At 43.2% G+C, this 27,390-nt stretch overlaps 2 protein-coding genes across 4 annotated transcripts in view; both read right to left on the reverse strand.

Moving 5' to 3' along the window:
- The window catches only part of LOC146679639 (protein NLRC3-like), a 108,286-nt gene that overhangs the window by 45,640 nt on the left and 35,256 nt on the right, over window positions 1–27,390 (reverse strand). For 2 of the 3 annotated variants that reach the window (XM_085450348.1, XM_085450350.1), the window contains exon 1: window positions 6,020–6,127. The exons of the other annotated variant lie outside the window; for it this stretch is intronic. The gene's annotated coding sequence lies outside the window, so the exon portion shown is untranslated. Of the gene's footprint in view, window positions 1–6,019; window positions 6,128–27,390 lie in introns of those variants that run through there. 3 annotated transcript variants of the gene reach the window in all.
- The window catches only part of LOC146679641 (NACHT, LRR and PYD domains-containing protein 3-like), a gene marked incomplete at its 5' end in the record, with an annotated part of 40,934 nt that continues 34,619 nt past the window's right edge, over window positions 21,076–27,390 (reverse strand). The window contains 2 exons of the mRNA XM_085450403.1: window positions 21,076–23,377; window positions 23,526–23,572. Of these exons, the coding sequence (XP_085306529.1) occupies window positions 22,836–23,377; window positions 23,526–23,572 (589 nt within the window). The remainder of the gene's footprint in view (window positions 23,378–23,525; window positions 23,573–27,390) is intronic.

Consider the following 27,390-nt stretch of genomic DNA (forward strand, 5'->3'; position numbering starts at 1 on the left):
AAAGTATATCTAACATATCATCCAATGCTATGAATTCATATTATGAAAGGGAAATCAAGAAAACAGCTGCTTCAGCCACAGTCAAGCCTAGTACACCAGTCAATGAAGATAAACCTGCAGTGCAAATAGTACAGACAAAAAGCAAAATATCTGCAATGATCCTGCCAGGAATGGAAATCGAAAGTGAGCCACAAGCTCAAACGGTCATCACAACACAATTTCACAACGTGGATCCTCCATCACCCAGGTCAATTCCTACAGCGGCAGAAGGACGGTCGGAGGACATTTGTACCATTTTACAAAGACAAAACGAAATAACTGCAACCCTTGTTCAGCATCAGCGTGCATCGTCATTACCATCCAGGAAAATACCTGTATTCGATGGTGATCCTCTTCAGTACATCTCTTTCATTAATGCGTTTGAACAAGGAGTGGAAGAAAAGGCCAATAAGAGGGACTGCTTGTATTATTTGGAGCAGTTTACAACAGGACAGCCGAGAGAGCTGGTACGCAGTTGTCAACATATGGCTGCAGGACAAGGCTATATACAAGCAAAGCAACTGCTCAAAGAACACTTTGGAAATGAATATAAGATTGCAACTGCTTACATTGACAAGGCGTTATCTTGGCCTGCAATTAAAAATGAAGATGTGAAATCATTGCAAGCATATTCCCTTTTCTTATGTGGGAGTTGTAATGTCATGAAAACATTGCAACATATGCAGGAACTGGACATGCCAGTGAACATGAAAATCATTTTGTGCAAGTTGCCATATAAAATGAGAGAGAAATGGCGAGCGTTTGCATATGATATATTGGAAACCTCTAAACACAGAGCTCGGTTTCAAGATTTGGTTGCATTTATTGAAAGGCAGGTGAAAATTCTTTCGGATCCTTTGTTTGGGGACATTCAGAATGTAACGTCAACAATCCCTGTCTCAAAGGTTGACAACAGACTGAAGTCACAACCAATCAAACAAATTAAAGGGAACAGCTTTGCTGCTACAGCCACACCCATGAACATGAATAAAACCTACAGCACGGAAAGGCTGATTACTACAACAAGCCATGACTTTACAGTAAAGCCATCGTGTGTCTGCTGTACTCAACGACACACATTGGAGGAGTGTCAACAGTTTCGGCGGAAGAAGCACAGAGACAAAATGCTTTTTCTAAAGGAGAAAGGGCTGTGTTTTGGTTGCTTTGGTGCTGGGCACATAAGCAAGGACTGTGCTAAGCGTTTGATATGTAGAACGTGTGGTAAAGGTCATCCCACTGTCCTCCATATTGATAACAATGGTGTAATCCCTGAATGCTATGGAGAGCCCCCCTCTTCAAAGAATGTAAAAACTTGTGGTCATACAGGGGCCGGAAGAGAAAGCGGTTTGCTTTCCATTCTGCCAGTTCAAATAAAGTCTGTTAAAGGTACTAATGTCATACAGACATATGCTTTTTTTAGATCCTGGCAGTTCAGCTAGCTTCAGAGCACCTCATGCAAAAGCTAAATCTTGTGGGCAAAAGAACTCAATTCCTGTTACAAACGATGGGTCAAGAAAAGGTAGTCTCTGCCCACTCACTTACTGGTCTTGAAGTTTCTGGTTTAGGCAGCAATGCCTTCTATGAACTTCCAGAAATCCTAACACAGGAAAGGATGCCTGTCACCACGGATAACTTCGTAAAGGAAGAAGATCTGATCAGGTGGCCATATCTGTCAAAGGTTCAAATTCCCCACATAATGGCTAATGTGGACCTGTTGATTGGATGCAACGCTCCCAAGTTATTGGAACCATGGGAGGTCATTCATAGCCAGGGGAATGGCCCATATGCTATAAGAACAGCATTGGGTTGGGTCATAAATGGGCCCATGGAAGATGGTAAAAGCAACTTGGACAGCGAGCACCCACCAACAGTTGTAAATAGGATATCTGTTTGTAAGCTGGAGGAGATGTTGAAAAGTGAATATAACTATGACTTTAATGAAAGGGTTACAGAGGAAAAGGGTTTGTCAAGGGAGGACCTTAAGTCAATGAGAGATAAGAAAAGAATACCGCAACCTTACTCAGATAACCCAATTTGTAAAGGTAATACAAAGGAGAAAATAAAGAAAACGCAACTGTACAGACTATCTTCAAAGGATCTTCTGAAAGCTGAGCTTGCCATTATTAGATTTTGCCAGCAACAACGATTTGGAGAGGAGATTGCTACGTTGTCAAGTGGGAAAAGTTCTGTGAGCAGGCACAGCTCAATTTATAGATTAGATCCTTATCTTGACGATGAAGGCCTCTTAAGAGTTGGGGGACGACTGACAAAGGGCTCCTTACCAGAAGAAACGAAGCATCCCCTTGTTCTTGCAAAAGATCAACATGTAGCAAATCTCATCCTAAAGCACATTCATCAACAGCTTGTTCATAGCGGTCGTAACCACACCTTATCCACACTAAGGAGAAGATACTGGATCACAAAGGCCAACTCAGCTGTAAGGGAGGTTATAGCAGAATGTAATTTTTGCAGGAAATATCATGGAAAAGCCTTGGAACAAAAGATGGCAGATTTACCCAAGGAAAGAATTTTACCAGATAACCCACCATTCACCAATGTCGGAGTTGATTACTTCGGACCTATTGAAGTGAAAAGAGGACGAGGTACAGCTAAACACTATGGAGTCATTTTCACCTGTTTAGCCAGCCGAGCAGTGCACTTGGAAGTGGCTAACTCTCTAAACACAGATGCCTGCATTAATGCTTTGTGCCGTTTTGTGAGTCGAAGAGGTCAAGTCGCTCACATCCAATCGGACAATGGAACCAACTTTGTCGGAGCAGACAGAGAGTTAAGGGAGGCTCTTGAATCGCTGAAACATACCCAAATAGCAGATGCTTTGCGACACATTGGAATAAGATGGAGTTTTAATCCGCCTGGAGCATCACATCATGGTGGAATTTGGGAACGGATAATTCGTATGATCAGAAAGATTCTGAGATCCGTTCTTCAGCAACAACAGTTGGACGACGATGGATTAAATACGGTTCTATGTGAAATTGAAGCAATTTTAAATGACAGACCCATCACAAAGCTTTCTGATGATCCAAAAGACCTAGAGCCACTTACACCAAATCAGATCCTCCTGATGAAAGGAAAACCATCTTTACCACCCGGACTATTTGACCCTCAGGATATGTATCTGAAGAGAAGATGGAAACAGGCTCAGTACATCTCAGATCTTTTTTGGAAACGATGGATACGCGAATACCTGCCTTTGTTACAGGAGAGACAAAAATGGAACCAAAAGAAGAAGAATCTAAAACCTGGAGATATAGTCATTATAATGGATTCTTCTGCACCACGTGGTTCCTGGCCACTTGGAAGAGTTCTGGAAGCCATTCGTGACAAAAAAGGACTTGTGCGATCTGCACGTTTAAAAACAAAGACTAATATTCTGGAAAGACCTGTAACTAAACTTTGCTTGTTACATGAGACTGTAATCTAAAAGTGTGTTACTTATGTTTATTTATGTGAATGTATAGGTCTAAAGTAGACTGTATTAGTGGCTCCTTATTTTCTTTGTGATTAGAATTGCCATGTCTGATAGCCATTTCAATTAGGGGCCGGGGTGTAGGAGCCATTCTTGGGTTAATACCTTATGTGGTCACTAGAGGTCACCTTTTTCTGTTTTGATTATGTAATGTAAAGGTATTTAAGGTAGACGCACGTAATCGGCGTCAGGTGTGTCATGGAGAAGGCAAACAGTTTGTGACCGTTGCGCTGTTATGCTATGTCGATACGGAATAAAGACCAAAAAGGACAAGATACATACTGCTGGATTTAGTGGACTGCGAACTTAATTCATGCATACCAGTGACATCGCGTCACCCCCGTTAACGACCACCTCAGTGGCTTCAAGCGTAGGCTTAGCCTCTACAGGTATATATACTTGCATCACAACTATCCTGTGCCCGTGTGTGTTTCTGCCACTTAATCCATCCGTGTAAGATTACCTAACATCATGTAGTTATAAACAGCATGATAATATGTTAAGTAATCAAAAGTATTCAGAATACGTTACTCTCATCGAATAACGTAATGGAATACGTTACAGAATACATTTTGGGGCATGTATTCTGTAATCTGTAATGGAATACATTTTAAAACTAACCTTCCCAACACTGTTGGTGGCACTGCACTCAATTGGTTAGGTTTATTTGTCAGAACTTTCTCTGTCAGCCTTCTCGGTTCCAAATCATCTTCTGCTCCTTTGTCATGCGGCGTCCCACAGGGTTCAATTTTAGGGCCACTGCTCATTTTACTGTATTTATTGCCTCTGGGTTCCATCTTTAGAAGGCATGGGATCTCATTTCATTGTTATGCCAATGACTGACAAATTCATTTGCCACTGAAGCAGAAGGGTGTCATCTGCATAAAACCTCTCATGACATGCCTAGATGACATTAAAGCTTGGTTGGCTCTAAACTTTTTAAATTTAAATAAAAAGAAAACGAGTTGTTGGTGTTTGGACCCACTGGTCCCTGCGAGTCCTCTGTAGATTTGGGACTCCTGGAAGTTTATTTTAAACCTGTTGTTACTGATCTTGGTTTTAAGTTGGACATGATTTGAAATTGGAGAACCAAATCAGAGCAGTGGTGAAGTCCAGTTGTCATCATTTAAGGCGACTGACAAATCTTTTCTTTCAAAGCAGCACCTTGAAACAGTGATCCATGCTTATATTTCTTCCCACCTGGACTACTGTAATGCACTTTATGTGGGGGTCAGTCAGTCATTGCTCTCACGTCTGCAGCTGGTTCAAAATGCTGCTGCACGACTCCTAACAGGAACTTGTAAAAGAGAGCATATAACCCCTGTGCTGGCCTCCCTGCACTGGCTGCCTGTGTCTTTTAGAGTTCATTTTAAAATTCGTGCCGTTTGTCTTTAAATGCTTTCACAGTCTTGCCCCGCTGTAGCTCTCTGAGCTTCTTCATCTCCACACACCGTGTCAGTCTCAGGTCAGCTGACCAGCTGCTCCTGGAGGTACCGAGATCCAGGAGGATTTTATTTTTTCTTTCTTTTATTTGGCTTTTATTTATACCTTATGTAATTTTATTTGGGGGGGGGGGGAGTCAAACAAAATGCAGTAATTTGCAAAACATGCTGCTAAACACAGCAGTACTACAAATTATTCCACCTGCTGAAAAGTGGATCTAATGTGGGCAGACTCACACTTAGCAAATAAACTTGTGATGTGAGAATGTAATCAAACTGTTGATCAGAGGCAAAGTAATTTAAAGTTTATGATGCTATCGTCTAATGTTAGCTGACATGATGTTAGCTTGTAAACTTATGTTGTTGTCTGGGTCTCATGTCTCATGATGATAATAACTGTGACAACACAGAGATTAAATAAAGGACGTTGGTGGGACTTCTTATGTTAGAACTATAACTTCAGTTAAGGAGTGAGACGTAAGGTGACAAGGAGAATGAAGAGATGAGAAAGAAGTAACTGGGAAGAGAAAATGAAAACAAAAATTTGAAATGATCAAATTTGTGTTAACAGATGATGGTGATTTTAAAAATTCAAGTAATTTAAAGTTTTTATCCTATTTGTTGTTGTTTTTTTCATATTCTTCTATTTGCAAGAGGTTATTAATAAAACAGGTTCTCTTTCTGGTTTCTCTTTTTGGACGCACTCTCTACAGCTTATCACATCCAAAATGGCGGATGTCAAGTACAAAACCTCGACAGAAACAATCAGCAAGAATTTTAGCATCAGTCCAAAATAAAACTGTCCAACTACAGAGTTTTAAAATCCAACTAAACTATGAACAGAGATCTTTTACAAATAGGCTATTGATGAGATGACAGTGGTAACAAAAAAGTACACATCCGCGCACACAGACAAAATGGCGGGAGAGCGTTTAACGGTCGACCTCATGAGTCCGTTACCGTGAACTATGGAGCGACAGATTTGTCCTGGAACTGAGCTGCACACAGCTGATGTTAGCCAGGAAACATTACACACTGCTAACGTTACCTTCACACGGAGCTCCACACGGAGACGATCAGCGTCAGGCACAAACACCAAGTTCAGAAAAGAGGAACTTTGAGCAGGAAGGAAAGAGTCAGAGCGGCGTTTGAGGACACGTTTACAACCACGAACATCAGAATCTGTCTGTGCTGCAAGTGCAAGTTGGAAACTCACTAATCTCTGTCATGTTGTCCAAAGATGATTTATTTCTGCTGGTTTTCCTGTTTGAAACACAAACACGTGTCAGCACTTTGTTGTTCTTCATCCTGCAGCATTTGAATATTTCAGGACTAAACTGATCATAAATTCATGAAGTCATGACTGAAACTACAGACTGAGAGTGGATCACATGATGTTTGAGGTGTGTCATGTGACATGTTCAGTATTGTCACACATGTCTAGATTGTCCCTGATATCATAACTGCTCAAACACTGATGATTATATTTGAAGAATTATTCCTGATGGCAGCAAAGTTTGAATGGAGCTCTCTGTCTGTGCTGATTTGTCGCCCTCTGGAGGTCAAATCACAAACTGCATGATGTCACTGTAACCACCACGGTGACAGGAAGTGTTTTTATGACTGAAACACTGAACGGCTGCTGTCTTATCATACATGTAGCCAGCAGCGTTCATACAACAGAGGGCAGGGCGCATGCTTGTGACATCATGAAACATGAAGTTGTCTTAAAGAGACACCACACTATTGCGACTGTTACACATGGAAACTTATAAGCATAACTTCTCTCCAACAAACGTGGAACAACAGGAAGATCCTTTATAAACACAAGTCATTGCTTCTTCTTTATATGGAGGAATTAACTGGAAACAAACTTGAAGGACAATTTAAAGGAGTTTCTTATAAAATACTACACAACTTTAAAATTTAGAGACGAAGCCAAGAAGACACTGCAGAGGTTTCAGCCTGATGTGAACTGTTCTGCTTCTTTCTGTGAGTTACGCACTGAAACTATTTATCATCTATTTGATCAGGATATAAACAGCAGAATCAGAGTTATTTCTAACAGCAGTCTGTTTCATTATTGATCCAACAGCACAGATTTATCACTGATCTGTTAAACCTGATCACTTAACCCTTTCACACACAGTGGTCACTAGAGTTACAGCTATTCAAAGGCTTGTATTTGTGTCAGTGTTGATGGTATACTTGCACATAAACCACTACACTGGACACTGATGTGTCCCTCCATACCCTGTCAAAACCTGTTGTCCACCTAACTGGACATGTAAAAAAAACTGTTTGAAAAGTACACGTTTAAATGAAGTTCAAAAATCTTTTTTCATGCCTAAAGATGAATAAAAACACTTAAGAACAAAATCCTGATTGAGGTTGTCATAATTCATGCGTGAAAGGGTCAAAACTAGAAAACAGACGGGACAGACGGGACTGAGGGACAGGAAAGGGAGAAAGAAAGATGAAGGAAAAGAAAAACAGAAGGGAAGAGGGACAGAGAGAAAGGAAACTTAAAAAGAGAAGAAGAAGAGAAAAACATCTCAGAGCAACATACTAAACGCAACACCATCACGTTAATCTAGCTAAGTGTAAACAGCAGTAAATACTAAATATTGAATGTTGTTGTGTAGCAAGCAGGACCGACAGCGCACAATGTGGTTGGGAGTAGCAGCCAATAGAGGTGTAGTTTATGTCTATGAACAGTGAACACCCGTGTGCACACCTGTGTGGATCAGCGCGCTTGTATTCAAAAGGTTTCCCCATGTAATGGTCTGCTAGAGGATGTAGAGAGCCATAGCCCCGCCCCCAGGGCATGAAGCAGGCGTGGAGGAGATCCAGCCTCCATGCCTGCTTCTGTCTGTCCCGTCTGTAACAACTGAAAATAAAATAAATAATAACAACAAAGGTCAATCAAATGGACCAATAAAGCAAGGCCGTGATGATCTATTTGGCAAAGTAAATCCATTGGGTCTCCTTGTTGGTCTTCAGACAACAATTCTGACGGCTAAAGAACCAAATGGGAGGCAAAAAACAAAAAAAAAAAAACAAAAAAAAAACTAGAAAATAAACGATCACGTTTTGAGTTGAAAACAGTGACAACAGATACAAAATCACATAGTTCATAATAAAAATGACTGCTGTGAATCTTCTAAATCCAGTGGATGATGTTCAGGTTGTGTTTGTGCTGATTACAGAACCATGTGATGACTGCAGTGAAGAAGAGCAGCATATACTGTCACACAGCCCCGATAGCAACATGACTCTGGACCAGATCTGTAGACCAGGTCTGGACTGGAGTCCACCTGTGCAGTGGAAAAGATCAGGATGGGATCTGTTTGTTGTTGTCACCTCTGAAGAGCTTTGACATTCAGTTTTAGACAGTTAAAATCATTATTTGCGCCTAAGAAAGATCCAGTGTTTCTGGTCTAAATGTGTCATATAAATGCATAAACCACAGGATTTACCACTAAGAGCTCCTGTCTGGCCAGAATGCCGTCAGCCACCTGTGTGGATGGCACTGATCCCAGCTAAAATTTGATTGGCCCCCTGAATCAATTTCACACGTTGTTGTGCAAATGGAATAGACCACAGGTGGAAACTATAGGCAATTAGCAAGACATCCCCAATAAAGGAGGGGTTCTGCAGGTGGTGACCACAGACCACTTTCAATAATAATAATGGATTGCATTTATATAGCGCTTTTCGAGAACCTCAAAGCGCTGTACAATACCACTATTCATTCACTCTCACACTGGTGGAGGATGGCACATCAAGCTATGGCAAAGTGGCTTGCTTTGTCTGTCAGCGTTGGGTCCAGAGCATGAAGACAGACAAGAACATCAGGAGACGTGGAGGAGGCTGTAGGAGGGCAACAACCCCGCAGCATGACCGCTACCTCTGCATTTCTGCAAGGAGGAAAAAGAGAACAGCCAGAGCCCTGCAAAATGACTTCCAGCAGGCCACAAATGTGTATGTGTATGCTCAAACTGTCAGAAACATACTCCGGACATCCACAGGTGGGAGTTGTGCTACAGCCCAACACCGTGCAGGATGTTTGGCATTTGCCAGAGAACACCAAGATTGGCAACTTCGCCACTGGGGCCCTGTGCTCTTCACAGTCTGGTGACCATTGCTGCCTACAACATCCTCCAGCATGACCGGTTTGGCAGTGGGACAGTAATGGTGTGGGGCGGCATTTTGAGGGGTCGCACAGCACCTCTGGGACATCATGTACCGCTCCAACCAACATGCAACGTTGCACCACAGGCTGTCCAGAAATGGGCGGATCCTTTAGTCCAGGTCTGGGAGGAGATCCCTCAGGACACCATCCAGCACCTCTTCAGGACCAGGGCCTGGCATTGTAGGGAAGTCATACAGGCACATGGAGGCCACACACACTACTGAGCCTCATTTTGACTTGTTTTAAGGACATTATATCAAAGTTGGATCAGCCTGTAGTGTGTTTCCACTTAAGTTTTGAGAATCAGAATTGCGTTTATTGGCCAAGTATATGCGCACACATATAAGGAATTTGGTTCCGGTAGATGGTGTCTCTCAACCACAGCAATGAAAATCACAACTAAATGTAAATGACACAATACACACACACATTCACATTTTTTGTTAGTTGAATGTTTTGACAAAAAATGTTATATTTATTATATATTTATTTATATTATTTTAATAATATTTAATAAAATGAAATAATATTTAATGAGAATATTTCATTCATTTAGATCTGGGACGTCTTTTGTGTTTCCTTTATTTTTTTGAGCAGTGTATGTTGTTTTTGTTTGTTTGTTTGTTTGTTTGTTTTTTCTCTTTCCAAAAGCACAGTCTATAACTGTGACATTGTTGCTCAATAAATTGCTAATTACATCACACTTGCATTAACATTAAAACGTCAAAATATTCATTATACAATGGTGCTACATGCTGCAGGAAAAGCTGAATCTTTGAATTTTAGGGTTCAGTTAATGATGGAGGTGTTGCAGGACAGCGGTAGGAAAGAGGAACCGTGGATCTTATTTTTGTTTACTGGACATTTTTAAAATGTGCTGCACTTTCTTACCCGAAATATATTTACAAACTGAAACTAATTCAAACGTACAGCTCTGCTACCACTTCCAACATAAATGAAGACAGAAAACTAAACAGCAGTGGCGTTTGCAGGGTTACTGAAGTTGGACTACCTGGTATATAATGTTGTGATTGCTAGCGACACAGCTATGTTAGCATAACATTAGCACAGTGAAGCTGGAGGATGAAGCCAACTGTTTTCCACTCAATAAAAGTTAAAGTGAGGGATTCTGGTGGTCAGGGACAAATGCAGTCGCATAGCAGGATGCTGTACACGGGCCAAACTTCAGTCAGGAGAACAACTGAGATTATTCATCCACAATAAGAGTTTAGTTATTAATATACTGCAACATAGAGCAGCTGCAGAGAATTCAACATTAATGAATCAATGTTACGGAAGTGGAGGAAGCGCAGTTTTTGGCTTTCCCCATAATCCAAAAGTGCTTCATCTCTTTGCTGTGACTGTCGCCCACCATAATTTGCAGATGATAATGTATAATGTATGATAATGTATCAGGTCGGGTCTTAGACTCCACCTCTCTGGGAACATCTCAGGCACTCCCAGGTGTGGGGCCCTATCTCCCCCCACCACACTCCCTGCTGGTGGCTGACGCCCTCTTCCGTCGGTGCCTTGGTGGTTCTCAGCATCCTGGGCTGCTGGCTTGACAGGGCCTGGCACGCGTGGCTCGGTTGGGCCCCTTCCCAGGGGTGGGGGTCCCTCCATCCTCTCTGGCATGGCTAGCTGCCTGCGGGCACGTAACCACAGCTCCCTGTGGCTTCTGCACCGTGGCTGCTGGGTGACCCCTAAGCTCTTGTCAGCACTTTCTGGGAGGGTGGCGCAGCTGGTCCTCCTTGGGCTCTCGTGCTCTGGATTTCTGGGGCCCTGGGGGGCCTATGGTCCCCCACACCCTCTAGTAGATAGCTTTACTGAGAAACCGTTTGAATACAAGCGCGCTCATCCACAAAGGTGTGGGCACACAGACACAAACTATACCTTTCTTGGCTGCTACCTCAGAGCATATTGTGTGCTGTCGGTCTTGCGCGTTTCCCAATAACATTTAATATTTAGTATTACTTTAGTATATTTAGTTACTTATACTTATGAAGGTTGTTGCTGTGGTCTCCGTACTGAGTTGCTCTCTCTTTGCTTGTTTTCTTTTTTTTCTTTCAACAGGTGATCCAGCAGATTTTTATTTTTGCCTTTTCTCACTGTCCCTCTTCCCTTCTGTTTTCTTTCCCTCCCTTTTCTTCTTTCTCTTCCCCCGTCATGTCTGTCCATTTTGTAATAACTTAAAATGAATAAACAAATAATAATAACAAAGATCCTCATTCCCGCTGCTTCACAGGATCAGCACCTCCAAATCTGTGGCCATGGTTCTCAGCCGGAAAAGGGTGGAGTGCCCTCTACGGGTCGGGGATGAGTTCCTGCCCCAAGTGGAGGAGTTCAAGTATCTCGGGGTCTTGTTCGCGAGTGATGGGAGAAGGGAGCCGGAGATTGACAGACGGATTGGGGCTGCAGCTGCTGTAATGCGGACGCTGCACCGGTCCGTCGTGGTGAAGAGGGAGCTGAGTGTAAAAGCGAAGCTCTCAATTTACCGGTCGATCTACGTCCCTACCCTCACCTATGGCCACGAGCTGTGGGTAGTGACCGAAAGAACGAGATCGCGGATACAAGCGGCGGAAATGAGCTTCCTCCGAAGGGTGGCTGGCCTCTCCCTTAGAGATAGGGTGAGAAGTTCGGCCATCCGGGAGGGGCTCAGAGTAGAGCCGCTGCTGCTCCACATCGAAAGGAGTCAGCTGAGGTGGTTCGGGCATCTGACAAGGATGCCCCCTGGGCGCCTCCTGGGTGAGGTGTTCCAGGCATGTCCCACCGGGAGGAGGCCCCGGGGAAGACCCAGGACACGCTGGAGAGATTATATCTCTCGGCTGGCCTGGGAACGCCTTGGTATTCCCCCGGATAAGCTGGAGGAGGTGGCTGGGGAGAGGGAGGTCTGGGCCTCTTTGCTTAGGCTGCTGCCCCCGCGACCCGGCCTCGGATAAGCGGTTGAAGATGGATGGATGGATGGATAATAACAAAGATCAATCAAGTAATGATCCACCTGGATTAAATAAATCTGTTGGGCATCTTTCTTGGCCTTCAGACAATAATTCTGATTGCTACAGTACCAAACGGGACAGGTAAAAAAAAAACCCCACCAATTATTCAACGGCTTTACTTCCTGATCCAGGATTCAAAGAGGATCAGCAGAGTTAACGTGCTGCAGAGTTGGACAGCTGCAGTCAGAGAAACAGATGCAGAGACAGAGGAACATTGTGTGACTGAAGAAGATTCAGCTTTCTTCTTCAAACTCTGTACAGACACAGGAGACAGCAGCATCATGTGGTGCTTTCATGTTCCTGTTAAACACAGTTACAGTTTTAATAGGATGGTTTACTGAAACTGTTTGAAAACACATCTTTGTTACCAGCTACCTGCTTGGTACTTTTTTCTGTACTGTGTGTTATTGAACGTAAGATCTGAAGTTCTTTTATTTTGGGACTAAACAGGTTGGACAGGAAATCAGAATCAGACCAATCAGACATAAACCTGAAGACCCACAGAGCTGAAAGCAAAGCTGTGTCTGTACATCTGTCTGTTTAAGCACAGGAAGTAGTTTCTAGTTTCATCTAGTTTGTCAACTTCCTGTGTGTGTTCATGTGACTGTTAGTGACTGAGAGAGGTGTTAAAAACAGGAAGTGGGGTTGCTAAGCGGTTGCACAGACTGGGATGAGGACCTTTGACCTGAGCAGGAAGAACAGCCTGAGGTTTGTATGGTTTATAATCCGGAGAAACTCTGCCTGTGTAAAAATAACAGCATTATCTGCACACAGCTGGTTATTGATGTTCTGACAGACATTTGGTAAATCATGAATGTAAAAAGAAAAGAAAATTGGTCCCAGTATGGAACCTCAGGGTACTCCAACTTTACAATGAAGGCAAGGAGATTTAATACAGAGTCCATTTGAAAACATGCAAACTGAATCATAACAGAGTCTTTTTTTCCTTCAAACATTCAGGACAACAAACGTATCTGTAAAAAGCAGCTGAAACTTCCAGAAACTGAAGAAAAACAACACTCAACTCAAAGCTTCAAGAAACTAAACTATGAACCCTGAGTCTGTTGCCATCTTTTATATACAGACTATAGATCATCTACAGTGGAAATAAGTATTTACACCTGCTTAGAGACATTTAATGTTAACCAACACACACACACACAACCTTAAAAAGAGGAAGAGTTTTTAACACTCGGCCTCGTTGGTCCAGCGGTGAGTCCGTTACCGTGAGCTATGGATTCAGGATATACAGATTTGTGCTGTTTGTGCTGGAACTAAGCTGCACACAGCTGATGTTAGACAGGAAAACATTACACACTGCTTCACTTATCTTCACATGGAGACGATCAGCATCTGTCACAAACACCAAGTTCAGGAAAGAGGAACTTTGAAGAGGAAGGAAACACCCAGAGAGGCGTCCAAGGACCAACAGTCATCATCAGCAGCTCATAGCAGTCACAGCTCTTTATTACGCAGCTTTGCAGGAATTAAAGTGGCTGAAGTGTCAGAGTTTGTGTGAGAAGCTGCTTCATGGACAGCTGTACACACGTCTTTATTATTTCTTCATAAATCAAACACACAGGTTTGTCTGCAGATGATTTAAAGTGTGTCGTTGTGCAGTTAAAGCTGTTTGTGTGACGCCCTGACCTCCTGTGAATGAAACAGCCAATCAGATCCATCAGAGAGAGAGCAGGAAGTGTTGTGTGTTTGTGACAGAACAAGGAAACAGTGATGATGATGAACATAAAGGTCCTCTGATGTTTCCTGTTACAGTAACGCTTGTTCATCTGTTGCTCTCCTACACTTTCCTATAAATAAAGGAGAAAAAGTCCGTTTAGTTTCATTTCCTACAGCTCAGAGTTACACTTCACATTCCTGCTGTCACATCAAAAAGCTTCACTTTGGTCCAACATCTACATGTTAACATGAAACACAGACAGACTCAGAACATCTGGAACATCTGCACTTTGACCCAAACTGTTATAGCAGGATATTTTCTGCATATTTCTTATGTTGGACCTGTTTGAACTGTAAACGACCTGTAATCATCTGTAAATGGTGTGAGACACACTGAGACCACCTACAGGGCAGCTGGGGAACAGCAGGGATCTGAAATCATATGAGACGTTAGTGAGTGAGAAGAACAAACGGACTTAAGATGGGTCGAAGTGATCAAAGTTGATCTAAAACAGAAGATAAATCCACTGATTCTTTGTAAAGTTCACCTGCTGCTCACATGAATCCATGAAAGATTTATTCCACTGAATGTTTCTTCAAAGCTCATTTCAACCTGTTGAAGTCATGAATGAAAGTGCAGACTGAGAGTGGATCACATGATGTTTGAGGTGTGTCATGTGACATGTTCAGTATTGTCACACATGTCTAGATTGTCCCTGATATCATAACTGCTCAAACACTGATGATTATATTTGAAGAATTATTCCTGATGGCAGCAAAGTTTGAATGGAGCTCTCTGTCTGTGCTGATTTGTCGCCCTCTGGAGGTCAAAGCACAAACCTACAGGGCAGCTGGGGAACAGCAGGGATCTGAAATCATACGAGATGTTAGTGAGAAGTTAGAACAAACGGACTTAAGATGGCTCGAAGTGATCAAAGTTGATCTAAAACAGAAGATAAATCCAAAGCAGCATCAGATGAATGTTACCATTTCCAGTTACGGTGCCCTTCATCTAATATGGAAATGTGTTGGTTTTTTTTGCCGTGTTGTTGTTCTTCCTATTGTGTTTAGGCCAGAGATGCTCTTCAAACAGCTGACAGACATGACCACATTACAAGAACATGGTGTGAGTCCGATTTGATATTCCAGTCAACGCTGAGAGACCTTAACCAGGAAGTCAGAGGTCAGCTGATGCTGCGAGCAGGAAGCGAACCAAGGGAAAGGTCCACTCTACTCAATCTCAAAGAAAATATGCTGGTGTTTGTTGATGTTGATGGTACAATAAAAATATATAATATAATAAATAATAAAATATCATGTGATGATGAGATGTGTTGTTGGTGTTTGTATTTTCTGTAAATGTCTTTTTTAATGTAAATGCTTTGTTCCAGACGGACAGGGAATCAGTTGCTGTACGATGACATCATCTTGATGTTGACGAGGAGGGCGAGAAAAACTAGTTTTGTCCTGCAGATGGCGATCTTGCACCGTGTCCAGAGAGCCGACACTTTGATGGTGCTGCTCTACTCAGCTTACTTTAGCCTGGGTTGGACTCTATATGAGCAGCTTCCACTCTGGTTTCACTCTTAAACACACTTGTTTGATTTCACTTGTAAAAGTTGAATAATAAATATTTTATTACAAAATTATTTGTTGATGCATTTTTTTAGGGTCAAATATCTTGTTTGATTTGAGGAATGAACTGTTAGGGTGGAAAAAGTGAATCAGGTTAAAATAGTGGTGCTTTATATCAGTGAAGATGTATAATGTAATTTAAAATGTTGATGATGGGTTGTAGTGGGCTTGTACTTACAAAACTGCCTCATTTTATTGGAACGATCCACAGTTGCATCCATTCACGGATGACATCTGACATCATTTGACATCTGGTCTGAACACGTTTGTACACAAGATGCCTCAGTTCTGGATGTTCCCACAGACTCCTCTGTGCACCTAAAGAAAAGGTCAAGGGTCAGCAGCACATGTAGTTGGGACAATTCTTCAGTCGCACAAACTACATAATCATTTTCCTCCAATGACGACTTTTCACTTGCAGAAATGGTCCTGTGTGATTTCCAGGCTGTGATATAAAAACTAGTTCCTAATGGCAGCGACTCACTCAGTAAACATGTGTTTCCTTCACCAACCTCACACACAGATCCAATAAGATCAGGAAGTGGGCAGTATAGTACAATATGTGTTATTCTGTGCTGCACTGCCCAAACTAAAGATCTGCTGAAGTGTTGGAAATGATCCAGATGTTTATTTTGGACGATACAGCAGAAGATCAGACATGAAAGTGGAGATAACACAGAAGACCTGCAGCAAAGGTCAGAGGTCAGACTGGGCCCCTGGATTCAACAATGAGCCAATGATCATCAAGCAGTGACTAAAGCAGAGCCCTGACGTTCTGACATTCATCACACAGTCAGAACAAATGTCTGCTGATGACTTCATCTCATGAAACGACTGATAGATGTCAGTTCATTGATCAGCTGAGCTGCTGATCTTCATCGTCACAGAAACATTCAGCTTGTTTCAATCAGTAAATAACTCCCACTACTCCCAGTTTGAACTGTTCCCACTCAAAATGCTGTGAGAACAATGATCATTGTAGAACTTCACAAACATCACGTGTTGTTTTCCACATGTAAGATCAGCAAACACACAGAAACTTCCTGTTGCCACACACGGCCTCTAAAATCTCTTCCACGCTTTCTGTCTGAAGTCCACTGTGTCGGATCCACAGGAAACAACAAGATCTTATTAACATGGTTTTCAATGTGTCTCCTTCCAAAAAGTCCAACCAATGAACAAATGTGTGTATTTGTGGAGGCCGAACAAAAGCATGACACATTTCTCTGTTTCTATAAACTGGAGTCAAACACAAACATGAAGAGTTTCACTGACAGACTCCAAAATGCCCCCACAGTGGATCAAAGGGAAATCCTACAGTGTGGCCAGAGACTCTTAATGGCTCCAACATCAACACATCCACAATGTTGGATCCAGTTCTGCCTCACAGAGTTACTAAGACACACCCTCTGCCAGCATCACAACAGCTCCACCTGCTTCACCTGCCTCCTCAGCATCTGTACACCTGAAGAGAAAAGAAAGGCTCCAACAGCTCAAATCTACAAAGGATTCATGAAGTTTCATCCAACAATAACATGTTTGCCTTCCACAGTGTGCTGTTAGACACCACTGTACCTCTGCCATTTCAAAAAGAGCAGCTTGGGAACATTTTGGCTCCAAACACTTTGTGTTTAAGTTCTTTGTTTTCTTTGTGAAGCCGACAACATCTGGAGCTTTGTGACTCATAGAAACATCATTTTGTTCTTTAGATGACAGCAGATTGGGACTGAATAATCAATCACTATCAAACCAATAAAGACAAACATGCTGATTTTACAGGAACTTTGTTGGAGAAGCTGCAAAGACATGAAACTGGTGGAGATCCCAAACCAGTTGATAGTGCTGGTTATTCCAAATAAAGCTGTTTCCCTTTGAGATGAAATGACTTTCTGTCCTGATATATAATAAAGATGTTGTTGTTTTTGAGCCCCTGTATTAAAAGTAGCTTAAAGTCAGCTTGAGTTTGATGTCTTTATGTCAAAGCTGCTCATGATGTTGAGCTGCTGATGGAATAAAAACAATATAAAAGCATGTAGTCCAGACTTAAATGTAGCCTGTTGTTAGCTGAGGTCCACACACAGTGTTTGACAGTGTAAAGTGTGTGAAAGGGCTGCTGGTGGAGCTCACTAGGATGAGCAGGTGACCACGAGGTGGAGAGCAGCTGGCCTGGCTTTGACCCGGGCCACGCCCCCTTTCTCTCTGCTTTGCTGTCACTTATCTTCACTGCTCTGTCCAATAAAGCTGAAAAAGGCCCCGAATCAAAGAAATCTGCTGCAGCCTCTGAAATGTCTTCTGTTTCCTTCCCGACGGCTTTTTCACCGTCAGCCCATCAGACAGTCCAGCAGCATTTATGATGATGTCATGATGTTGAAGAGGCTGCTACGGTGGCCTCCCATGACCCCCAGCCTCATCACAGCTGAGATGCAGACATTTGAAAACATTCAGCAGACAACTGAATAACAGTCCAACACAACAGTCTGTGTGCAGACACACACTGACCTTTCATATAGTCAAACACAGCTGGTTGAGTCATTTCTCTGTGAGTCTAAAGTGAATCTAGTATTTGAAAGTCCACTTCCTGTATTTGTTGTTGAAGACTTCTTCAGCTTCTTCTCAAGGACATCAGCTGCTTGTTTGGCAGCAGAGGCAGTTAAGAAGCTTCCTGAAAAACACTGAACAGTGAGTTCACTGTGGCATATGACAGATTCAGCTTTCTGTGTGCAAATGTGTCTGTGTCGACCTTTCAAATGCTGTTGAATCCAAAACATCAGCGGCTCCTCGGCTGCTCACTTCATGCACTTCTGTCTGTGTGACAGTCCAATGACATCACAGCTGTTTCCAGCCCCAGTGTCTCAGGACTGGACACCTTTAAACATGTCGAGGATCAAACAGCGTCCAGCTAAACACACATGAAACTATCAGAGCTGACAATCATTCCAATAACATCTAATGGTTCATGTATGTAGACACAGGACTACAAGGAAATGGCTCTCAGCATCTGGCTGTGGGAACACATGAGTCCCTGTTTGTGTTCAGATTGTGTGCATGTTTTAGACGTGTGTCACATGTAGAAACACAACAATCCCACAATGACACACAGATGTGTTTGACACAGCTGTGCAGCTGTAAGTTGTTTCTAATGATTCATTGAAGCTCTTCTAACATTCTGGAGACGATCAGTACATGAATCTGTTCAACACGACAACAATTTGACTTCAGTGTGAACGTTTGCATTAAATAACCTTCTTCATCCAGCTGACAGCATCTTCATCCTATGATGTGAACAGTTCCTCCTGTTGATGACAAACCTCTGACAGGATCTGCTTGAGGAGCTTTTTCATGTGCAGCTCTCTGAGCTCAGGGCTGAGCTGCTGTTTCATCTTTAAGAGCTGCTGCCTCCTCGCCGGACTTGTTCTCCTCTTCTTCTCCTAATGACACCATTTCTGCTTCATATAAAATTCAATAAAGATGCTGACATGTATCTGTAGCAACAACATCATTGAATCTAGAACAACTGGAGCCAAACCAGTGGCTCTGCTGGGATCACTGGTGAGCCAACACTTCCTTGTTGATGCAGATTTCAGGGCTTCCTTTTGCTCCTCCGTTATAACTGTTCTCTCTTCTCAACACATGATGACACAAAGGAATCAGCAGTGACAAAGATGATGCTGAAGAGAAGCACACACTTCACACATATAACAGACCAGTGCAGTTACACACACCTCTGCTCGACATCAGGCCTCAAACAAAGACACAAAACACTAACTTGACTCTAAACAGAAGAAACGAGCAGCTGTTTCTGTTCTGTGCTTATTTATATTTGACACACATGCTTCTCTTTGTGCAAACACACATCGCACTATAAGGGTAACCTCGCACACAATGATTGGACAGCACAGTGATGATGCTGGGAGATCCTATACGCAGCAACACAGAAACACTGAGAACTTTAAACAATGATGGAAAGTGTTATAAATGACTTGTTGGCCTCTGATCTGTCACAAACAGCTGAAACGTGTCTCTCATGAGTCACATGAAGGTTTTTGACAGAAAGGACAAAAAGTAGCTGCAGTCAGTTTGTGTCATTTTTATATTTATTCATCTGGGAGAAAAATCTGAGGGACATTAAAATGTGTTTTCAACAGAGACAAGAACATGAATATAACAGAACAGGTAAATGAACATGTTTCAAGTAAACAGCTGGACTGATCAGGTCCAAACACAGAGTGATAAACTTGTCAAACAGCTGTCATATCTTTATATAGAAGCTCTTTATAAATGCTGCTCACTGCAGTCTGTTTACTAATAATGTCAAAGTGTTAGAAACACAGAAACATCAGAATGGTCTTTGTTCACAGAAACCTGTCTGGGATCCTTTGTTGTTCTTTTGATGCAGAGTTACATTATAAATATAAAGAGTTATTTCAGAGTCTCATCAGTTTTCCTGCATGTCTTTATTTAACACATCAGCAGGGCTGAAGCTCTCATGTTAAACACACACTGATCTATGGACACGTTCATGTGTTTCTAACAGAACCAGGCTGTTATCAGCCTGCACTAACATTATGTCACACACACTGAATGTAACAGTGACAGTTTACATCATCACACAATCAGCTGTGATTGTTTCACTGTCATCAAACGAGTCAACAGGAAGTAGAATCAATAGAAACCAATCATTTCCTGACAGCATGTCTGATGGAAATAAGTGCAGATTATGTATGAAGTCTAACTGCACACAGTAACTGTGTTACAATAAGGACTTAACAGCGCCCTCTGCTGGAGTGTTTCAGTACTGCGTTAACTAGAATACACCACCTCCTCCTCACACCACCTGCTACAGCTCTACTCTTCTATGACTACAGTCATCCACAGCACTGATGTGAGGTCACATGGTTCATATGTAAGGAGCACAGCTGACCTCAGGTCAGTTTAATGACTGTGAGCAGCAGCTGTGTTATTGTCACTGTGACAGGGAGACACTCTCAGACACAGCGCTCATGTCAGCTTGTTCTCATGCAGGAGGATCAGGAGCTCCATGTTTGTCTTTCTGTTTGAATCATGATGTGTTTGTGCCATCAGAGTCTGTCATGAGTACTCAGGGTTTCACAGCAGCTCTTCTGGATGCTGACGAGGACTCCAACCTCATGTTTCACCTCTCTGAGCTTCTGATGTCTGTGAACACTCGTGTTTCTTCTCTGGGCTCATCTGGACAAAAACACCTTTCTGTGTTTGGCTGCAGCCTCATTCTGACTGACAGGAAGTGTGTTATCCATGAGCTGCACTTCTGTGAGGAAGTTTCCTGCTGTGTTTCCTGTCTGTGGACAAACACGAGTGTTCCAGCTGAGGACTTGGTTCCTTCCACCTGTCCATACAGGACATCACGCTGTCTGCAGCTCTGTAAATGCAGCTCCAGGTCCTTCCACGTGCTGCTCTGTATTTGTGCAGTTTGTAGTGTGTCCTGGGAAACGTAGCACACATGGTGTTCTTCTGCTGTTTCCTCCTTTCACTGAGTGTGAAACACTGACGCTGTGCTGTTGTTCACAGAGGGGAGCTGATTCTAGCTGCAGCTGGACTCTGTCATCTAACTGAATGTGTTGGTGCTGATCACGGGGCTCTGAGGGGGGAGCAGCAGGAGGACTCTGGATGCTGACGTCAGTGTATCTGTGGAAGCTCCCACAGCGTGTCTGTCATTCAATATTGTGCTGTATATTGTATCTATGCAAAGATGAACAGACTGTGTGTTCACTGGTCTCTGTGCTGCAGCTCTGATGTCATCATCACTCCCTCCTCCACCCTCAGCAGTCCCAGCATGCTGCTGTGGTGCACCCCACCCTCACTCTACACCTGAGCCACAGACCACACCCTCCACCTCAATATACACCACAGTTTTCTCTGCTGTGGAAATGAGATCAGGAGGAAATCATCATTATTATTATTTAATAAACGCTCACATTAATGTGGGCTTATTTGTTTCATATTAGAAACATTAGTTGAGTGTTTTTAGTATAAAATGGTCAAAGTCCCTATTTTTGCTCCTCCCCTCACCTGTGGATGGGCGGTGCTGTTACCGTGGTGACAGCTTGGATGTGTTTCAGTCCTGTCTGGTTATCACTGCAGGAATCTTTCACATTTATTACAGGTAATAACGCTGATTTTTCTGTGTATTATGAACCAAATGTATCCTGATACACACAGAGATGGATGAGCAGAGGTTTTTTTTGCAGTTTATGTAGTTACTATGGACTTAATGCACACATATTATTAAAATTAGGGCTATAACAGTTGTATTGATGTATAGCAACTTGAAATGCTCCCACAAATGGCTCCACAGCATGTAAAAATATAACAAAAGCTCTGGCGGACTTGGTTCTGTGGTCAGTCTTAAAGGGTGAAGTTCAACTCTGTAATCTTCACTGTGTCACAGAGTTCAGTGAGTCCCGTTATTCACAGTATCAATCAGATCATCAGAGAACAGCTGATCAGCAATCAGTGGTGCCAACAGCGCCTCCTGTGGTGAGAGGATGCAATAATGCAATGTAGCATTTTTCCACTCAACACTTGCAGTCATGGAAACTGTCTGTTGGATCTGTGTGACGTTGCTTTCTTGGTTAGAGTTCCTCACAAATGTCCAGATGATTCTTCTAATGAGGCGTCGACCATGTTTGCAGCTCTTTGGAAGAAAACGTCGCCCTTTGCCATCCTTACTTTTCTTTGACTTCTTCAAATGCAGCTGAACTCCAGCTGGTATTTTCTTGGACTTTGCAGCTGTTTCTGGTCATCAGTTCATTCCTGCAAACCTCTGAAGCTGAACAACAATGATGCTGCATTGCTGGCTGATCCCAAAAGGTTGATTCTGTTCATCTGGACGTTTTCAGAAACGTTTGCTCACTGATCAGGTGACTTCTTCAGTCTCAGCTGACTGCAGCTTTACAAGCTTACAAACAGCACATTTGCACAATGACTGAAAGCAGCAGCACCTGATATATATGATACTAATATAATACATATACATATATAATCCATACTAATGATGAAGGAACTGAGCTCACAGTCCATTGTTCATTCAGTGAACTACTCAGTTTATTTTGGGCCTCAGAAATGCTCACTCTGTTTGTACATCACTGTCAGCAATAGACTCATTCTGCTGTGTGGACAGGAACACATGTGACATCACTTCCTGTTTGTTTGTGACTGAAGAAGTTTACAAGGAATCATTTAGAAGAGTTTCAAACATCAACTGATTGAATCCATGAATCTGAAAACGTGTTTGTGAGTGAAAGAGACAGACATGTACAGACTGAACTATCTGTTCAACAGTCAGAGTGTTTCTGTAACAGGAGACACTCTTTACACTCCACTCAGCACAGGGACACTGAGGAACCACGAGACCAGAACATAAACCCAGGATAAAGAGTTTGAGTGAATGTGGTGTTGAAGGTGTGGAGGTGGATCAGAGTGTCAGAGGAGACTCTGTAGAAGGACAGAGTGCCAGCAGGACAGTCCACATACACTGCTGCTCTGTTAGAGACAGAGGAGGAGGAGGAGGAGGAGGAGGAGATGGATGTTACTCTGTTATTGTGCCAGACAGACTGAGGACCATCATCAGAGCAGCTCAGACTCCAGGACTGATCATTGAATCCAAACAAACAGTCATTACTGTCTCCTTTCCTTCTGATGCTTCTGTAACTCACTGATATATAAACGTCTCCTCTCCACTCGACCTCCCAGTAACAGCGACCAGTCAGACCATTTCTACACAGCAGCTGAGCCCAGTAATCAAATCTGTCTGGATGATCAGGATATGACTGAACCTCCTCCACACGTGTCACCTTCCTGTTGTTGTCAGACAGTTGGAGCTCTGTGTTCACTGTGTTTGTGTCGATTGTGAGTTGACAGGAATCTGATGGAGAGAACAAACACAATCCAGCTGCAGTTATTGATCCATCATCTGTTCATTGATTGACACTTTGATGATGACTCCTGACATGATGAAGATGGTTGAATGTGTGCTGCTTTGTTTTCATGAATCCCATTAAAAACACACTTACACTTCCTCAGACCTGGTCTCAACCATCGGACTCCAGCAGGCTCCACCCTGAAAGGAGGAGGGGGGTCAGAGCAGCACAGTCAGCATGCACACATGGACATTACATGGCTCTCACACACACACTGTTACACACTGAGCTCAAAGCTCGGCTCCACTGTTTTATTCAAAGAAATCTACATTTATTTATCAGCACATTTAAAAACAGCTTGAGCCAAAGTGCTGCACAGAGTAGAGAGAAAATAGGAAACATACACAGTAATGACTATAAAGACTGGTCAGGATTGAAAGCTACAGAGTACAAATGTGTTTCCAACCGGCTTTTAAAAATGTCCAGTGTTGGTGACGACCTGATGTGAAGGGCGACTGTTCCAGAGTTTGGCTGCAGCCATTGATAAAGCTCACCTCTGTTTTTACGTCTAGTTCTGGTCAGAAGCTGCTTATCTGCAGACCTGAGGGCTCCACTTGGATTCTTTTGTTAAAGAGAGATAAGATGGAGCCAATCCATTCACAGATTTAAAGACAACCAGATCTGGAAGTGGATTCTACCACGTACTGGTAACCAGTGGAAAAAGCTGCTGATGGGTCGTCTAGCACAGACCCACCGCTGGAACCAGACAATTGATGAGGGAGAGAACTGTGACAGCGCCGTTCCTTCACTTGACCTCAGTCGCTCTCGTCTGCTCCCTCGTAACACTGCTCTTTATTGAGCTTACATGAATATGCACAAGTTCATTATGACGTCTTACACAGGTATGAACAAAGAGTACCAGTCTGTGCATAGTGTGTGTGTGTGTGTGTGCGTGTGTGTGTCTGTGTGTGTGTCTGTGTGTGTGTGTGTGTGTTCCAGATGTGACCCTGTGACCCCAAAGCTGGTGCTAAGAGTCCAGCGGTCCCCCTAACAAAGGGCTCTTATACTTAACCAGACACAGAGTAGGTGTCCTCCTACACCAGGGGTCTCAAACTCGCGGCCCGCGGGCCAATTGCGGCCCGCAGGACGATAGTTTTTGGCCCCACCTTAATATGAAAATGTAATGTTAGTTTGATAATGTATGACACTTTACAGTGTTGTGGGCGGAGCTGAATTAACCCACCAATCAGGGTGGGATATGGATCTCAGGGGACACCAGCCGGGCTTGATGCAAGCAGGGAAACATTTCTCAATGAGTCAAAGTTCCAGCAGCGTTGCCCTGGAGTGTTTCTTTCTTTCTGTGCCTGGCTGGCTTCCTCCTTTCTATTGGGCAAACGCCGACATTCGCCCCAGCGCGCTGCGTTCACAACACTTCAAAAAAAGTTGTTTTTTTAAGTTGCTGCCCAGCGGGACATTATACGTATATAGATTTATACACACGTCAGTGGGATTTAAAGTTATTTTTCCACAGAGAGAGATCTCATATTAACTCTCACAGTGATGCGTAGGCGGCGGGATAAAAGAAAAGTCATGAACTCAATGCAGCCCAATTTAGTCTGCAGTCACATAGCGACACCTGTTCATCGGCAACAACAGTCCCCGGTAACCCGGACTAATTATAGGGTCGCACCGTAATTTGTGGCTCCATGTTTTTATTTGCATCACTGCGTTTGCATTGCAGCAAACATGAACATTACATATATTTCAATATAATGTAAAAGCAGTCAAAACAACTAACATCAGAAACAGCTGATGTTATTTGTTATATGTCACGGTGTCATTCCCGCTTCTTTCTCCTGTAACAACAGCCCGGCGCCGTGAGCAGTCGCCTTTTTTGCGCTCGCTATCCCTGCACTTTCTACCATCTGCAAACGCCACGGTGTTCGTGTCGTCATGAAAGACATGAACATCGAGCGTAAAAACAAAGGAGACTGCTACCGGCTTTTTATCTGCCGATCGCCGTGCTACGGTTGCAAGAAAAAGAAGCAGAAATGACGTTCTCTACGCGTTGAGACGTTCCCCGTCCGTCGGCTAAACGCTTGATTGAAACTTCAATGCGACAGTGACACCAAGTAGAATTATAAATGTCACATAGCCCCAAACATGTCTTTTTCAAAGCCTGCGGTGAAGAGAAAGGTTGGTGATGAGCACCGACAATTTCAGGAAAAGTGGGAAATGCAATATTTCTTTGTTGAGCACAGGGGCACCCCGACCTGTCTTATTTGCACAGAGAAAGTTGCGCTGCACAAGGAATACAATTTGAAACGTCATTACACAACTAGACATGCTGAGGTGGATGCAAAATACCAGGGAGACGAGAGAGCGAACCGGGTTGCCAGTCTTAAAACAGATCTACTGAGGCAGCAAGATTTCTCCAAGAAAGCAACCAAAGAGAATAATGCAGCAGTCGGAGCCACGTGGTTAGTGAGATGATTGCTAAAGCAGGGAAGCCATTCACAGAAGGTGCATTTGTCTAAAAGTGCATATTGCAGGCTGCAAATATAGTCTGTCCGGGAAAGAAAGGTCAGTTTAGCAACATCAGCCTTTCTGCCAACACCGCAGCAGATCGCATTTCTGACCTGTCAAGTGACATTTATGACCAACTGTGTGAGAAAGCCAAATGTTTCAGTGTATACTCAGTCGCTCTTGATGAGACCACAGACATCACCGACACTGCCCAGCTCCCAATGTATGTCCGTGGTGTTGATGACAGTTTTGAAGTGATGGAGGAGCTGCTCACAGTAATTCCAATGCATGGCCAGACCACCGCTCAGCAGATATTTACAAGCTGTGTGATGCCATTGAGAATGTTGGTTTGCCATGGAAGAGGTTTGTTGGAATAACAACAGATGGAGCGCCATCAATGACAGGGAGGGAAAATGGACTGGTGGCACAAAACAAACTGGAAGAGGAAGGCGTGGAGGAGGCCATTGCTCTGCACTGCATCATCCATCAGCAGGTCCTTTGCAGCAAATGCCTGAAGTTTGACAATGTGATGTCTATTGTTGTGAAATGCATCAACCAAATCAGATCCAGGGGCTTAAAGCACCGAAGGTTCTGTGCTTTTTTAGAGGAAATGGAGTCAGAATATGGGGATGTGCTCGACTTCACTGAGGTACGTTGGCTCAGCAGGGGAAATGTATTAAAGAGACTTTTTGAGTTGAGAGCAGAAGTGAAGCCTTCATGGAGAAGGATGGAGTTAGTGTTCCTGTGCTAACTGATCCCAAATGGCTCATGGACTCAGCTTTTCTTGTTGATATGACACATGAGCTTAATGTACTGAACAAGACGTTACAAGGCCAGGGGCAACTTGTCAGTGCTGCCTATGACAACGTGAGAGCATTCTCCACAAAACTGGCGCTCTGGAAAGCTCAGCTCTCTCAGACAAACCTTTGCCATTTCCCAGCATGCAAGGCACTCGTGGATGCAGGCACACCATTCAGTGCTGACGAGTATGTTGATGTCATTTTGAGGCTACAGGAGGAATTTGATCACAGATTTGCTGACTTCAAGACACACAGAGCCACCTTTCACATTTTTGCAGACCCCTTCTCCTTTGATGTGCAAGATGCCCCTTCTGTGCTTCAAATGGAGCTCATTGAGCTGCAGTGCAACTCTGAACTCAAAGCAAAGTTCAGGGAGGTGAGTGGAAAAGCAGACAAGCTTGGACAATTTTTGAGAGACTTGAGCCCTAGCTTCCCTCGGCTTTCCCGAATGTTCAAGCGGACCATGTGCCTTTTTGGTAGCACATACTTGTGCCAAAAGCTCTTCTCCACTTTGAACTTCAATAAGTCCAAGTACAGGTTCAGACTTACGGATGATCATCTTCAAGACGTACTGAGGGTCGCAACTGCTTCCTCCCTCAGGCCAAATCTGGCTCGGCTATGCGAGAGGAAACGCTGCCAGGTCTCTAGCAGCAAGGAGTAGGCAAGAGAAGCCATGTTCAGAAGAACAGTTC

The sequence above is a fragment of the Copadichromis virginalis genome, unplaced genomic scaffold (assembly GCF_057382275.1).
Source record: "Copadichromis virginalis isolate Kocher_CV1m ecotype Utaka unplaced genomic scaffold, C_Virginalis_male_GT1.1 unmapped_scaffold_1, whole genome shotgun sequence".
In the NCBI taxonomy this organism is placed as follows: domain Eukaryota; kingdom Metazoa; phylum Chordata; class Actinopteri; order Cichliformes; family Cichlidae; genus Copadichromis; species Copadichromis virginalis.